We start from the raw sequence: 18,305 nt of genomic DNA, 5'->3' as shown, positions 1-18,305 counted from the left end.
ATCAGTTGGGAAGTCCTTGCAAATCAATTTGATCTTCCTACCTCCCATAAGAGAACTTATAATCTTATCAAAATGGCTTGGTCTCACCTTAATCTCCCCCATAATACTGATGTGGATTATCATTAATTTCTCTCCTTTAGATGGCAGGATGGCACTCTCCTCTCTGCTATCAAAGATAAAGATATTTACAAATTTCTTAATCATGATACCTCTATTTCCCACCACCTTAATGGCATTTGGTATTGCTCCTTTACCTCCTCAGATTGGCATAAAGTGTTTGATAAACTCTGGAAAACTCCTATTCCACCTAAAATTCAATGTTTTAAGTGGCAACTCCTATTGTACAGACTCCCCATTAGAAACCAGCATGCCACCCTTGATACTTGTTCTATATGCAGAGTTCCTAAAACTATGAGACATATATTTTTTGACTGCTCCTTTGCTCATAAAGTTTGGCTCATGTTTGGTATTTGCATTACTCACTATGTTTATACTTTGGATATTATTACTGGTTTTATTGAAGGGCTTAGAAAAGATGCTAACTTATTTTGGCAGGTTCTCTCATCTCTCATCCTTTGGCATATATGGAAATTTAGAAATGATTCTAAGTTCCAAGGTTTTACCAGATCTCTTACTAGATTTCACAGAAATCTCATATATTTTAAAATTGCCTCACAAGTCTATTGTGTGCTCAATCTAGAAAAAAGAAAGCTGCCCAGATTTTTGCATGATGGTTGGGCTACAATGTTTATATACAAGATGCAGAATGGTTACGAGTTAGCTACTATAATGGGCAATCAGATGGCGTTTGATGAAGCCCTTGCCAAGCTCTTGCAAGAAATCAAAACTAGCAAAAGCCCCTCTGTTGATAATCTTCGTGTTTTCCACCAACTGCTGGCACAGAAAAAAGCTATATGGACGGAGGGTTCCCTTGGTTGGACATCCTGGGTGAACAAGTTTGAAGATGTTATCCTTCATGATTAGTCCTTTTTTGGTTGCTCTGCTGATTCTCTTGGATTCTTGTATAGCTTTGTTCTATATGTATCTTACTTAGTGGTCCTTTTTGTTGCACCCTCTTCTTTACTGTTCTTTGATTAGTTGGTCGAGGCCCTGCCTCCCTCCTTTTTGGTGCTCTTTTTTGAACTCTCAATTTATTAAAAAAAAAAAAAACAATACACAACATCCAATATTAAAATAAAGAATAATAAATTTGATATATAAAAAATTATAAAACAAGAGCTCTAAAGGAGCTAAAGTCCCTGCCTTTTGTGGGAAGTAGAATATGGATTTGGGTTTGTAGAAAATAGAAATTGTGGTGGTGGTGATTGTTATCATCACTCATACTCTGGAAATTACTAAATTTATATAATTTAGTTACTATTATTATTTTCTATATTTTTAAATTTTTGTTAACTGAATTTTATATTTAGTATTATAGATTTTATTCTATATCTTAATAAATGAATACAATTGATGGTCTTAAATTGACATAAGAATCAATTATATTTGAATATAGTTATTGATTTTTTTTATTAGTATTGTTTAGTTATGTTATTGTTTACTACATAGAAACAAATTTTTCTATTAAAAAAAGCACTTCCCAAGGTAAGATTGAGGCAAGCAGTGAATCCAAATAATTAGCTAACTATAAAACAGATGTGCAATGTTTGAATTCAGTAACAATTCAAACATATTATCTCCAAATTAATCAATTGCCTTGCAACTTAATTAGGAACGTTTAAATCAATTAGTAATATTGCCCCCAAAAAAATTAAAGGCGGTGCTCTTTTGTAATGAGACATAATAAATGATCTTTATCAGCTTGTCCCTTTTTTCATAGTTTTCAGTTGAGAAAAACACTTCAATTAAAGTAATTTCCACTACTACATTTCCTTTTTCTCTCCCAAAACTTACTGACTCTCTTTGTGTGTTGCAGTCTCATTTGCACTTGCCAGCGATAATTTATCATTTTTCATTGTATGTTCATTGCACTAGAATTCATCAGGAAAATATTATTGGTGTTTGTTGTATAGATTTTCTTCCAAATCTGGATAAGCATGGGAAGGAATGAATATGGGCGGTATTTAATTTGTTTTCTTGTGAGATTTAGATTTGACGCCCATCTATTTTGAATTATTCTTGAGGGATTTGATGAGGCGGATGCAATCTGAGTTTGTGAGAAAGCACAATGTTTGATTTTATTATTCACTATTTTTTATGGTTGAATACTTCTGGGGTTTGTAAGCAATACCTAAAAAAACTTTTGATTCTTTTCCTATGAATAGTAATCATGGGGTTTTATCTCAGGATTGCCCATTTCTCATTTCTGACGATTTTTTTTTTTCATGAATGTCGTTTCTGAGGTATTTGTGCCGAGACTATTGCTGCTCAGACTAAATCAATCTCAATTCAATGGAGAAGCGGCGTACAATCTATTAAATTGCCATCAATGATAAGATTGATTCAAGAACATGCCAGCATTTTTTTTTCTAATTTTTTATCTTAGCGAATCAATTTTACCCTTAGCAAAAATAAGGCTGGCCAATGAAAATATAGAAATAATTAATTAAAAATTAATTTTAAAAAAATCATTTTTAAACTTTAGTATTATAATGACTTCTGTTATAAAAATGAATTATGCCCCACCACAGACAACATTAGTTCCCTGCCAGGGACTAATAACAATAGTTATCCATTGTTTCCAATTTTTGATTACTTTGAAAACTCGGACAGACGAATGCACACCGACACTATAATAATCATGAGATTACAGCTAGGCACGCGAGATATTCCTATACAAGTAAGTGATTGGCGCATTTCCCAAGGTCAAGTAAGGATGGGACCAAGTCTATGAAGAATTTCCCATTCTCATCCAAACCCCATCCGTGACTTTGAATGCCCAGACAGCGACTTTGAATCCTGAAGCCACGCGCTTAGCCTCCTCCAAGTCATCGAATAGCACCAATTTTGGGCAATTTCTGCCGTGTTCCACTAACTTTACTTGAATGCGCAGATACTGTAGAATTCGCACTCCACTTATAAATACCACCCACATTGCACATAAGTCGCAAACCAAGAAAGAGTGAGTGAAAGTAGAAACTATGTCGCAAAGCAATCAGCCATGGCGACATATGCAAAGTTTCTAGTGCTACTGATAGCTGCGCTGATATTTGTAGGAGAGGTCCAATTGAACTCCTCACAGAAGTGCGGGTGCGCCAGTGTACTTTGCTGCAGCAAATACGGCTACTGCGGAACTACAGAAGCTTATTGTGGTGCCGGCTGTCAACAAGGCCCTTGTTCTTCTAAACCCACCCCTTCCCCGTCCCCATCCGGTGGCTCGGTTGAATCAATTATCACCCAAGATTTCTTCAACCGGATTAAATCATGTTAGTAAACAGATTTGTCATAGTAGAATTTGTTAAACGGAGTGTGTGGCAAACTGTTCACAACAGTTGCAGAGGCCCTTGATATGCGGCCTTCCTCTGTGTTTAGAGGGGCAGCTCCCTCGTATTATATAATTTTTAAAAGATTTTCAAATAAGGAATCTAAAAACTTCGAAGATCAGGAGAAATTCATTCAGGACGAATGCACCACACACCTTCACAACCTTCTTCGATAAACAAGATTGATAACAATGGTGATCAAGAACTACGCTTGAAAACAACTAGTATTATCAAGCACATTCACTAACATTCATAAACACTTGCATAATACCATGAGAATGTCTACTACAACGCATAACAATTTTGATTTAGTATAGGGAACGCAAAATACATCTCATTTCATTTCCTTGCACCAAGAAGACAAAAGAGATTTTCAATTTCAGAGATAAAAAGTGTACATACTTTCTAATATTTATCTTGCAATCAAAATTTCAGCATAGTGTTCCCTTATTTTTCCAACCAAAAAGTCCCCTTTACAAAGCTAAAAGGTGTCCTTATATAGACATAGAGGTTAATAACTACCTCTTCGTGGTTAATAACTACCTCCAAAGTACGTGATTTTGGGAGGTTAATTAACCTCAAGAAAATTAACCTATACAAGGAAACTTGCAAAAACAAGACTTTAGCTAGATTTCCTAAAGATGTTTACATATACAAACACTGATTCTTCTAGCCACTAACTCTATCTACCCGAACACAATTGATCTATTCTGGAAAGCCCTGTAAGCGTCTAGGATGATCATCATTGATTCATAGTTCGGAATGAACACATTTTCCATCCTGAGTTTGGCTATGAAGTATCTATCTTGAATTTCTTCTGACTCTTGTTGATAGGCTGAAATGTTACAATCTCCTAGCATGACTGCAACCAGGCTAAGCTTCATCATAGTTTCAACATTTGATACACGGTTCTCTATTTCTGAATGAATCTGAACACTGAAGGAATCAAGGAGAAACTGACAATCAACATGCTATAGATCACTTACTGGCACCCCACCTGTGATAGTAGAGATTAATTCATCTGTACTTTTTGTTTTAAGTTGCTCGAAAGAACCTATTAGCTTTTTGAACTCAGTGATCCCTTTGTTGATGTTTATCACCTTCCAACCAACACTTTTACTCTAGATACATGTTTGGTTGTCACTTGGATCAGCAATAATTTTCTCAAGAAGTAGGGTGCTCGTACCTAACTTGGCCATTTCTTTTAATTCATCAGCTACTTTTGTCCAAGTGGATTTCTGTTTCTTGCTATTTTCCAGCTCTTTAGAAATTTCCTGTATCTGTGCGATGGCTTGTCCATATATCTCCTTCACTCCAGTTATAAGTTTCGAAGCATCCTCTATCATTCTATTTATCCAAGCTTCGATCATCATATTATGTGACTTGTGTTGGTTGATTCTTTTAACAACAATATGATCTAAAATACCATCAGGGCCTGCTAAAACTGGCGGAGTGACCATGGCTTGGGCATTAGAGGGATTGCTGATTGAATTAATATAAGATACCAGTATCTGAACTTGTTTCTTGAGTTGCTCCTTGGCTCTTTTCTCTTCTTTCGCCCTTTGCAACATCTCAGTGGCAATCAGTTCAAAATTTTGAAACTCTCTTTCTGCATTAGAAGGACCAAGATCAACCTTTTTTAGAATAAAATCTAATTCAAATGCTTTATCAATACTCTTTTCAATTATAGGCTTGGCTAATTCCACACACAAGTTGCCTGAAGTTTCATCAATAGCTAACCTGGACATCACCTTGGTCTTTTTCACCTTAGGAGGCTTCTGAAGAATACTAGAGATCACATCAAATGGAGGTGGAACCATTTGAACAACTTTCTTCCTCTTTTGAAGACTGTCCTGGAACCACGAATGTGTAATTTTTGAAGCTTGTACATCGCTTGTTATATTTTCAGCAACCATCATTAAGTCTTTTGAATTAGATAATGGGTTATCTAACTGCATGATGTCTATTATTGGCATATTAGGAGGAGGGTGACTCAAGTGAGGAATTGCTACATCATGAAGGGATGTAACAGGGACATGTGATTCAAAAAATTGAGGAGTTCTTTGGTCTTTTTCATTGGATTTATTCCCTTCTTGATTCATTCTACCTTTCATTCTTGTCCTTTTTCTTTTGACTGTAAACTTATCTAACTGATTCAGATCTTCATCCTGTCTTAGAGCACATGTATCTAGTTGTTGTATCTTCTCACTAGAAGTTGTTTCTATTGCCATCCGAGATGATTCCCCTATATTATTTCTCCTCTCTTTATTTTAAAATTCACCAGTTGCTTTTTCGGATCCAACTTTACTAATCCAGTCTCTTGTTCTTTTAAGAACATAGGAAGACCTCTCCTTCAAGCTTTTTAATTTGAGAATTGACCAATCAATAGGAGGGAGGTCTAGCAATTCAATTTTCTCATAATAGTAAGGATCGACCAAAGAAACCTCATCGTCATTTACACCTGTCACATCAATGTCCAACTTGAAGTCTATCACTTATCGTACTATAAGCCGCATTCAATCTCTCTTCCTAACTTCAAAATCATTTTCACAGTCCTCCCAAAAATCTTCTAGAGCCGGGAAGTGACCAAGACTGGGATTTAACTTTAACTCATTCACTGCATAGCCCTTATTGTCATAAGCGAAACACATCGTGTATGGATGCAAATTTATTGTGGCAATAGATCTTTCAATGTTCCTAGCATCTGATGCAGTATCACAACTATAATATCTGATGCCGATAGGAAAAGCTATTTCTTCTATCCGCCTGTTCCTGCAAAGTTTATTGATTTGACTAATGTGCCTGCACATTTCAATTCAGACCAGTTTATCATCAACAAATCTAGGTAACATCATTGGACACCCGTCATAGGCAGCTAACCTAATATAAGTAAACTTTGGGAACTATATGAAAACACTTCCATATTTTTGTACTTTCATCACTGCTTTCGGTGAAATCCTGAGTCCAATGTTCCCTTGAATTTCCCTTACAATTAGCATGGCGAATGCATCATTCACTCTTCTAAAATGGCACAGGCTATTATCATACTGAATTTGAGGAAGATGATTATAAATGATGGTAGTATCATCATAAACACCCTTCCGGTTAAGTCTTGACCAACTTTTGGTACTTGCGATAGCATAGAAAAGATATGAAGTCATATAAAAGTAGTCATTTTCTTGAAGTCCCATGAGCTGTCTATGTAGTGAGTCGCTGATAATTTCAACCCAATCAATATGTTGTTTCCCTTCATAGATCATGTTGATAAATAGGAACATCCAACCTTCAAACTCATGTGAATCCCAAAGACCAACAATCCTACTTAGTAAGGTCACCATGTTTGCCACATCTTCTTTTAACAGCGACCTATGGATGGATTTTCCTAATTGAGATTTCCCTTTTCTTGGTTGTGAGAACCATGACCTGGCAATGGTGTTTAAACATTGAGTTTGATTTGCAGTAAAATACTCTTTGGCAGTTCTCAGATTGATGCTAGCATATTGCTTCCTGGTAGGCAATTTGAAAACATTAGCAATAGAGGCATGGTCTAGATGGACAATTACTTTCTTGTTTGATGAAATAACTTCTCTAGTATTCGGATGGTAAGCCTTCATGCATTCCAATACTAGATCCAGGCATTGTATTGAAATAGGATGTCTTCCTGCTTGAGCTAAGCCACTTTCCAATATCTTTTAAGCTAGTGGAGTCTTTTCTTCATTCATAAGAGATGACCAGAAGTCTTGAAGATAGACACTTCCTAAAATGGTATCAGCGATATCTGGAAGCATACTTCTTAAAATAGGAACATAATCTAGCCTTTGATACTTGTACCTCATGATTGATTATCAATTTTCTAGATATCTTCAGCCCCATACAACACTCTTTATTCCCAGCTTCAAAGTAACAAACCAACCATTCAATCGAAAAGATTTTCCAACATTACACTTGACTGAAGGTCACCATGTTTTTTATTAAACATTCGCACAAATTTGATCTTGCCCAGACTATAATTCACTCATAAATTTTCATGACATTAATGATGCTCTAACTTATCTGTAGATTGTCAATTACCTAAGAAAGTAAGGATGCATCTGAATTAGAAATGAATTAAGGAGTGAAGCTTTCAGAGCTACAGGTGAAGAATGGATATTTCATTTTGTCAAACATTTTCCAAGCACTCTATATGTTCTGTTCACATTCACCACCTTGTTATTTAGGCATTATGTCAAACAAGTCAAGAGCAATCTCACTCAATATTTGCATTCCTTGTTACACATCCATGGATTTGAAAATGGACCATTAGATTTCTCTTTGATTCTAGGTGGTCATTGTCTTGCATGATCAGATTCTTTTTCCCATGTTTATATTTGTATTTTGTCTTCACAAATACCCAAGCTAGATAGTTCTCCATTCATATTTGCAGATGGGCGTTGTCCACAACTTATATTTTAAATGACTTAAGGCAATTTGAAAGCATTATGGGCCTGAGTCAATATTTTATACTTTGGGCATGCAGCTGGTATTGTACCTGCATATTCTCAGACTTAGTGAAGGCAACATGAACTCAGGTTTTAGTATCATACCCACTGTTCACATGGAGAGACCGTGTATACGAGTTGGCAATAAGGTGAGCATAGTTGACGTGTTTGTTAAATAAACCAAAAATGCATTTGGTTCTTTAACGCGTCCTTCCCTTGCTCATGTGGACAGAAGTAAAGACTCCTCTATATCGCTCAAGCACTCTAGCATGAGGTTGGCTGGCGGTGTGATTGTTTAATTAATCACATTAACCAATGTACATTTGAACTTGTGTCATGTTGTGGCCGCATATGGCTTACAAAATTTTGAAGCATCTCCCACTATGAAGGAAAGTCCCTACTTAAAATGATCTCAATAAAAGTAGAATCTTGGGTTGGCAATGTATTGAATGAGGTGGTGTGAAGTTGTTTGATAAACTGCACTTTTATTGCTCCTTTAAAAATGTTCTTACCCTACACTTTGTGAAGAGGACAGCTTACACATGATTGGTCTCTATATAGCCGCTGGTCAACCAGTTTAATTTCCCTATCATTACGACACCCTCTACACCAGCATTTGCTACAACTACATATGCACAGGTCTAAATTGTTTGCACTCCAATCTTCTATCTGACTATTGCATTATTAACCAATTTTGCATATGTCATCTTAATAGGTTAATAACTACCTTATAGAGGTTAATGAAAATGTGTTTTTGGACGTTATCATTAACCTTTTGAGAGGTTGATGAAAACGTGTTTTTGAACATTATCATTAACCTTTTCGGAGGTTAAGAAAAACATATTTTTGGTGGCTATCATTAACCTCTAATAACTTGAAGCTCAGAAGTTGAATTTTAAAAATTTCAAGTGCTATGCGGAGCTGATAACGAGCTGGAGATATGGAAGTTTAGAGATTCATGAAAATTCAAAGATAAAATGGCCAATTGAAAGCTTAAAATTTGGCAATTTTCAAAAAAAATAAATAAATAACCAAGGCTTATAAAATTGAAAAAATTTTATAACTAGGCCACAAATCAAGAATTTTTGCTTTGTGCAAGGGTAGTAACTTCTACACATACAATGCCTTTATCAGCGCGGACAAACCTAGCAATTTCATGAGTTTTGGTACCACCAGAAGTGTTGATGTCCGCAAGAGAGAGCTCGCAGCCTTCTTCGCCAATGTGGCCCATGATGATGGATGGGCAGAGGCATAGGAAAAAATATAAAACACCATACACAGAATAACAATGTGTTGCCGCACAAAAAATATATCATATTTCTTTCTCTATTTTTCCCATGTCAATTACATTACATGTTGCCTCTATTTATAGAGGTCTTAAATTATTTTTGGAAACATCTACATTAGCTGACAAAACACAAATAGACTTTTCTAGAATTATCTACAACTTCTAGAACTTTACCTAACCCTATCCATCAATTTCTAGAATCTTGTATTATGACTTCACATTTTATTTGAGGAAAAATTACACATTCCAACACTCCCCCTTAATTTCAACCTCAAATGTTATTACATACAAATGCCAAAATGCCATTTTTCAATAATAATGCCTTTGTTAATGCATGTTTGTCACTTGCCTCATTTGCCACAAATGCTGAAATTCTTTTTTCTTCTTCCATGCCATGCTGAAAACCTTTTTCTGCTTTGATGCCATGCTGAAAACCTGTTTCTTCTTTGATGACTTGCTCTAATCCATTTCCAAATGCTGTTGTATTTCTTCTTATTCTTGAACATTTATACTTAAACAAACTTTTGATCATACTTGTAATCTTCTTCCAACTCGAGCCGTAGCTCCATCCACAATCCATTTTTATACAACCTGCCATAGAATCAATTTTGTAATCTCTATTCCAACATGTCTTGTCACAATGATTTTTTAAGCCACAAATATTACATGGATTTAAATCCCAACATCTATCCTTTGTATGCCCTTTCCTGTTACAATGTGAACATTGCACAATCTTTATGCCTTCAATTGATTCTCTTGAACCTTTATTGATCTTTTCACTGCCTGCATCATATCCAAGACCTTCATATTTTGGCCTAATTGTAGGCTCAATCAGATTCCTTATTCCTTGCTCATGCATTCCTAGTTGATGTTTTTCCAATCCTTTACCTTTGTAACCCATTTTCTTCATTATATTCCATCCAACATTCTTATCTTTGGAACTAATAGTATTTGATGCCACATTTTCATACTCCTCCTTACATTCTTTATCACAAACAACCTCAATAGAGTCACACTTTTCTAGTGTTGAATTCAAATCATCTGTACTACATGAAACATCACATACTGATTTTTCTTTGACACATGCATTTAACAAATCATTTTCTTCTTTTAGTCTCTTCATTTCATCTTCTAATTCTTTATTTCTTTTCTTAACATCATCAAACATCTTTAAATTTTCTTCTAATTTCTCCATTTCTCTCTTTTTGTCACCATCATGTAGTTTTAACATTTCTTCTAATTTCTCATTTTTTTTGTTTAGCTTTGATCAATTCCATTTCTAAATCTTGAATTTGACACAAATACTCATAATTTTATTTTCCAACTTCTTTGAACCCTTTTATCAAATTTGAATTTGACTCTTTAACTTCATCAATTCTTCTTCCAAATTATCTTTTTCCTTCTTTACTCTTTTTCCAGCTTTCCCCATTGAAACACAAGAATTTAACACACTTTGCTCTATCTTTTAGAAAATTCTAAATACTATGATCTTCCTTTCTTTTAAACAGCACTAGGAAAATTTCTCAAATAAAATTAAATAATTATAAGAACTCACAACATACCTTTTTGTTGACTTTCCCCCTTTCCTACTTAACACTTCTTGTGCGGTCTTCTTCATTCTCATAACACAAACAATCTTCCACCATTTAGCAACACCAACACACCACCCTCTCTTTTATCATAATCTGAAACTATGTCCAACCTAGCTCTGATACCAATCTAATGGATGGGCGGAAGCACAAGAAAAAATATAAAACACCATACACAGAGCAACAATGTGCTGCAACACAAAAAAAAAATATTATATTTCCATCTCCATTTTTCCCATGTCAATTACATTACATGTTGCCTCTATTTATAGAGGTCTTAAATTATTTTTGGAAACATCTACATTAACCGACAAAACACAAATAGACTTTTCTAGAATTATCTACGACTTCCAAATCTTTGCCTAACCCTATCCATCAATTTCTAAAATCTTGTATTATGACTACATTTCATTGAAGAAAAAATTACACATTCCAACACAGAGACTGAAAGTATGAAAAAGACACGTTTCCCTATACTTGTATTCCTAATTACATTATTGAATCCTAATAACATTATTGTATTCCGTGCAGATCTGTGCTATGTGGAAGAGATTGCAAAATCAACGCACTGCAAGTCTTCTGCAGAATATCCTTGTGCGAGTGGAAAGCAATATTACGGACGGGGGCCTCTCCAGCTCTCCTGGTAACATTATTTCCCAGCAATAGCGTAGCTAAAACATTGGTAAAATTAATGAATGAGAGCTAATGCAAGTGTTGAATTTTATTCTTGTGGCAGGAACTACAACTATGGAGCCGCTGGAAAATACGTGGGACTTCTGCTGCTGAGTAACCCCGATTTGGTTGCCCAGCAGGCAGACGTCGCTTTCAAGACTTTGCTGTGGTTTTGGATGGTGAACAGCAAGTGTCACAACGCCATGACATCCAGCGGCGGAAGTAGATTCGGGGGGACGATCAGAGCAATCAACGGCGGAGAGTCCGGCGAAGGAAGACCAGCGGCTGTTCAGAGCCGAGTGAGTTCATATAAGAAGTTCTGCGGATGGTTGGGTTTCGCCCCCGGTCCCAACCTTTCTTGTTAGACTTCCTTACGTGTTATACAATAAATACATAAATAAGTAAATAAATCGAGTGTGAGGCACTTAAATGGTGCCTCACGTGTCGGTGCACCTACAATCCTGTGTAAACCGCTGTGGTTTCTTCACGATATCAACATGATGATAATATCAAGGCGTGCATTCGGTAAAGTTCCTACCTTTAATGTTGGGTGGGCTTTAGGAATTCCAATTTGTGAAGATATTGAAATTCAATGTTTTCACCTGTGCCTACAAGATAAGCATGTTTGCCTAATTGAATTACGTTATTACTTACATGTGAAATTTAAATATTTATAAAAAATTCATTTGCAGATGTTGCAACCCTTTGCCAAGCAATATCTTCCTATTTCCATTACTTGCTAGCTTTCTTATTACAGCCGCTAGTTTAACTAGACTTGAAATCTAATTTTGACATTTATATGCATATCAATTATAAAAAAAAATATTGGAATAGAATAAATTTTAGTAATTATATTATTTATTTATTTTCATTCTATAGTCTAGTGATGGAAATAAGATTATTACTAAATATATAAGATTAGTATTATATGCTTGAAATAATGACCTTCAAACATTGAAAATGTGTTGTGATAGTTTTACTGTTCCCTTCTACTTTACTTTGGTAAGTCCTTTCATTTTCATAAAATAGACCAAGTTGTGCATATTATCTTTAAAAATGCTATTAAAATCTGTCTATGAATTTTCAGTGCCTCCCCACTTTGGATGATATACCAATGATATAACTATCTTTATTGGAAGAAATTTCATTATGAAAAGATATTTTTTAGCTTAATTTTCACTAGCTTTGCCAAAGAAACCAATATGGAGAAAATGTTGTGATTTTCTCTTTGATAATTATAATTAGGAGTTTATTCAATTAAATCACATGTTTTGAAATATATATTTAACTAATGTAGGAGCCTTATATATTTTAACAAGTTGCCTCATGAGTAACAGAACTTTAAAAAATCGTGGCTTTTGAAAGTCACATATCATTGTCTTAAATGCAAATAAATGGACTTTGACAACGCACAAAATGTGTAGCCAGAGATTAAAAGAATCTCAATGGCGAATCAAATTTCGAAAGAGTGGGGTAGTCATGTGATAGAATCGGTGTCCAGTTTGACAGTTCTAACTTAATTAATTCATCAGTGGTTACATTAGAGATTTGTAGTGTTTCACTTTTGATTCTCAATATTTATAATTGGGTCATGCCTTTCATCATAACATACGGAGCTCTCCACTTTGTGGAAGCATATGGAGGGAACGGCTTAAACATCACACACTAAGCTTAATTCTTAGACCAAAAGTGTTAAATAGTCAAAGTTGACTATTTTTTTCCAAGCTCAATTCTTCCCTTAGTGTATGATGTTTAAGAATGCCCTAAAGTATGTGGCATCTGTCTTACTTTTGCTTCGACATCTGCCACTCTCCTCTAAATGTGTCGTGTCATATTTCATACGACTGTTAACGATGATGTTATCTACAACCTTTACTACTATCCATCCTCCTTGTTTATGCAAAAGTGAGACATTTCAAACAAGTATGGGCATCCATCAAAGTGTAAAAAGTAGAGACTGTTTTGTTAAATATTGTAGCTACAGCTGCCCTGGTAGATGTGTGCAAAATGTGGAAGCTAGATAATAGGGAATGAATTTGTTGAGAAGGATAATGGTAAAAATGAGAGGAGCGATAGTCCCTAATTCAAGGAGCTTGCTTCAATTGTCGTGCACTCTACTGAAGCAGGGTAAACAAAAAGGCTAAAAAAGAGAATTTAATTAGATTTCTGATTTCTGAACCTTCAAGATGGATTTTAGAATGCATAGCTCCAAGATAATAGGCTTCATGTAACAAGTATGCTTTGGTCAAAGTATAACATATGTTGATGGGTTTAAGAGTGAACTGTCAATTTTGTTTTTGTGGAACTATGAAATTATTAGAGCATTGGCAATTTTGGATAACAATGGCTCATTTGTGAAGGAGGTGGATAGAGTGGATAAAAAACAAACATGAATGCAATGATAAACATTCAAATCAATAAGCAAAACACAAAGACATCAAGTTGTGCTACAACACTTCATATTCATTAACATAACTGAAATCTATTAGAAATCCTTAGAATGCTACAGCATTCCATCCACTCATGATTCACAATGAGAAATCCAAAATGGGCTCTACTGATCCACCATGATCAGATAAACATCTGATACTAAAATCTTTACATAATGCCTCTATTTATAGAGATCTAAGAACTCTCTAGACTACAGACCAAACATATTACACATGCTATAATTTATTATAATATTACATATATTAAAACATAGGCGGCTATATTTGTGGGCTGAAATGGCTATTTATTGTGGACGGTTTCATTGTGGGCTGGACGGCTAAGTTGGGCTATTATGGACGGCTCATTGTCTGCTATGTAATTTATTAAGGACGGTGTTGGGTTGGGCTGCCGACAATAGTTGTTGGATAGAAATTAATTCTTCCAACAGTTTGGTGATGGAAATCCTGGCATAAATAGGGATTTCATGGTAGAGTTATATCAGATGAAACCAAATTCCTTTACTTGTGGATTAATATGATTCATTGTCTAGTTTGTCAAACGATTTTAAGACAAGTTGTGAAAATGGATCGCAAAGAACAGCTGTAATTGAAGGGAGTGAAGAGAACAAGAAGAGGGTATTTATACATTGTGCATGTACATGTGTACATGATGTACATGACATGTGACTCATGATCAGACGATATACTAAATGAATATACGAATGCTATATAATGGGCGTGCTGTACAGATAGGCCAGGGCCAGGGGGTTGCGTTTGTGCCAACTTTGGCACTGGCATCAGAATATCGTTGAGGGAATTTATTATAGAGTTTCAAATAGAAGCCTTCACAAACAATGAATCATTAAAAAAGAAAAAATTAGACATTGGTTAAAAATTGAAATAAGCATAATAACAGCACTTTGTTTTGAACAAGGAATGCTATGTTTCAGTGATGCAACAAACTTATTTTATTACAGCTGATGGATGGCCGTGGCGAAGTGGTTTTAGAGTTTGCAATCCATGCAATCTTCTGTGCGGACAGAGTAAGCTTTCATTTACACCTATTTTATTTACTCAAAATGCATTTGTGGAAGCTCCAGAAAGACTTCAGAAAGTTCTGGTGGAAAGAGTTTTTTGTGCAAGAATGTTCGAGAATGTTCTATGGAAGGAGCTTTCTCGAAAAAAATTATTATAATTTTCTACTTTTTTAATTCACAAAATTAGAATTTTCTGCTTTCCTTTTTTTGTGAACAACCAATAAGAACATAGTAAAATAGTTTTTTTAAAGAAACAAATAGATATAATTTTCTAAACCATAGGGAAACATATATGCATAAAAGATCCTCAAAGCTGATTGGCTGAAAGTAAATTGAAATATGCATTCATAACAGATATTTTAAATAAATATATCTAAAGAAATGTTTATAGATATCCACTACAAAATAATTATAATTTAATTTACTACATCAAAATTTATTTATATTTATTTTATCTCAATTTATTTAGTTTTTAAGTAACCTAAGCTTTTTATTTTAATTTCTTAAATTTTTTTTAAAAGAATACTTTATTTATAATAAGATTTAAATTTTTGACATGTAGATGGTTGTCAAATTTAACCTAGAAGAATAAAAGTTAACATGTTCACACCATCCCACTCCCCCAAACTGCCATTGTAGAATGCCTATGTGCATTAACAAGTACCACCTAGTGACTTGTATTTGCATATTTGCCCATTGTAATAGTTTAATTAGTTAGAATAATAAAGTTAAATTTTTAAATTAAATTATTAATATTTGATTAATAGTTTAATATTTGATTAATATTTTATCATTTTTATTTGAACTTTTGCATTAAAAAAATTCCAAATTTTAATTTAAAAGTTTATAAAATTATCATTTTATTTGAATTATTTAAATATTAAAAAATATATATATATAAATATTTTAACTAATTACTCAATATATCTCATGTGAATGATAAAATATTTGTAAAGAAAATAATATTTTACTTTATGTAAAATATTAATAACATAAAATTATAATCGTAGGGGCACAAGTAGAAATTTTGGTCCAACACAATTAAAAAATAATTATCTATAATTTAACCTTTAAAAAGCATTTTTGATGCATACTAAAATATAGGTTAGTGCTTATGAATATTCCTCCTACATGACTCCAAATAAATATATTTTAATAAATTTTAAAAAAACTATTCAATATGGTATGTTAATGACAAAATATTTGTAAAGAACTTCTTCTAAATTTTATGTTGAATATTACTCATTTACAAAAATAATCATTTATAAAAATATCAGGTAGTGCTAGTTGAAAATTCACTCCTATAAGATCCTAAATATATATAAGCCAATCAAGTTCAAGTAAAATAGTTTTAATAAATTAAAAAATTGAAAAATTCATATAATCATTACAAAAATAAACAAAAATAAAAATTTCAATTTCAAAGAACAATACTTAGGTTGTGAGTGACAAAATTTATCACAGGTTAAGTACAAGTGATTACAATAGTATTTAGCCTACTGCAAATGCTATAATATAGTCCATTAGGTGTCTTATTTGAAAATATGAAAGCAATGTTGTAGACAATTTTAAAATATTTTAATAATAGTTGAGGTGTGCTTGAAGAACACTATCTAGATCACAAAGGATCATATTTCTATGTAGTTTGGGCCATCTTTAAACATCACATACATACTAGCAGAAAAATTAAGGTTGGAAAAATAAGTCAATTTTGACTATTTAAGCTGTCAGGTTCGAGGGGAGAAATTGAATACTTCTAATTCACATTATTGTTCATTTTTCAATGATGTAATTAATTTATTAATGAAAGATAAATTTGTATTCAATGCATTCTACATTCATAAATATAAATATTCAATTTTATTTTAAATAAATCTAAACAAAATATGATGGTATGAATAATGATGGTTACCTTGGGAGGATTATTTCAATTTAAGAATTTGTTTAAAGCATTATTACATCTTGTAAAAAAAATTATAACTTAATTTACATTATAATTATGCATACTTAATTAGTATTAAGTATGCACAAATAAATAAAGAGGATTATTTTGTAAAATTTATTTGGTTTCATAACTTAAAATTTATGTTTAGATAAGATCAGATATTGTTTATTAAATTTTTTTTATAATTTTTAATATATAATATGACTAACTAAGGTAGGGTACAAATAGAGATCTCTTCTTACAATGTGTTATCTTGCTATAATTCATTAGATTCTTTGTATTGTTAGAAATTTTTATATTTTTTTCTTTTAATTGGTTTATGGAATTGATTAAAATATTATTTTATTGATTTAATTTGTTTAGGCTCTTCATATTTTTATTTATTATTTATTTTGTTAAATATTATTTTTTCTTTATTTTATAAAACAAATATTTATTTGTAATTTTTTTTTTAAATTTTAAAAAGAGGGGTAAATGCTTTGACCTAGAGATATGAACCAATGAGGTCACAAATGGGGGACCTGATCCCCATTAGATTTAAACCTTGATGGCAAGGATAACAACACAACAACTTAACCATCACAACATGCCACTGTTGGCTATTTGTAATTTTATTTCTAAGCTCAAAAATAGATTTTTATTTTATTTTTAAATCTTCAAAGGCTCATTTTTTATTTAATTTTAAAATCTTCACTATATTCATATCATTTTTTCTAGGATTTTTAGATTTCTAAAATTCTATGATATTTTATAGATTATTGTTTTGTTCAATACTATAAAATCATTACATAATTTAGAAAGGGTTAATAAAATTATCTTTGAAGAGTTACCAATAGTTTTTAGTTAAGGCTAAAAGAGATTTTTTGTATTGAGTTGAAACCATAATTTTTTAACAAAATGAAATAAAAGTTAAGATTGAAAATGTAACTGACTAGAAAATACACCCAAGGACACAACAAGAAACAAGAGGGACCTCATAAAAGCCAGCTTCAAAACCAACAACACTAAAAAATGAACAACCTAATTAAAGAGAAAAACCAAATGGAGACAACAATAAAGTTGAAGGAACTAGACTTATTCTTCCATCTTATTTTTAGCTCACACATAATAATTTTTATCATGTATGTGACCACTTTGATGTCATTCTAGTTGATCCAAGTCTCTTTCTTCTGTTTCTTCTTTGTGTTAGAATAGGTACGTTTCTCAGGACCAACCTTTGCATCTTCCTTCTCAACATCCTCTAAGTCAAGCACAAGCTTCACCTCCTTAGCCTAATCTGTGTGAATTAACACTTTGTTCATTCACTTGATCATAGTATCTAGCAAATCCTAAGATCTTTTCAGTGTATCTTTAGTCACTTTTTTCCATTTTTTTGATCTCTTGCTCATCTCTTCTATTATCTCCAGGTTCCTCTTCTTCTCCAC

General features: G+C 33.1%; 1 protein-coding gene across 1 annotated transcript; it reads left to right on the top strand.

Annotated features, from left to right (window-relative positions):
- The first annotated feature begins 3,121 nt into the window (after positions 1-3,121).
- LOC149578076 (endochitinase 4-like) lies at positions 3,122-11,868 on the top strand. Its single transcript, XM_089796877.1, has 4 exons — positions 3,122-3,386; positions 8,989-9,160; positions 11,328-11,441; positions 11,535-11,868. Exons 1-4 carry the CDS (start codon positions 3,122-3,124, stop codon positions 11,833-11,835), a joined length of 852 nt encoding a protein of 283 aa, XP_089653003.1. The 3' UTR covers positions 11,836-11,868.
- The last annotated feature ends 6,437 nt before the right edge of the window (positions 11,869-18,305 follow it).

Source organism: Cupressus sempervirens, chromosome 1 (genome assembly GCF_028749045.1).
Source record: "Cupressus sempervirens isolate cs-2001-9-10 chromosome 1, ASM2874904v1, whole genome shotgun sequence".
In the NCBI taxonomy this organism is placed as follows: Eukaryota; Viridiplantae; Streptophyta; class Pinopsida; order Cupressales; family Cupressaceae; genus Cupressus; species Cupressus sempervirens.
Note: the sequence above shows the minus strand (reverse complement) of the source record. Positions and strands in the feature narration are given on the sequence as shown.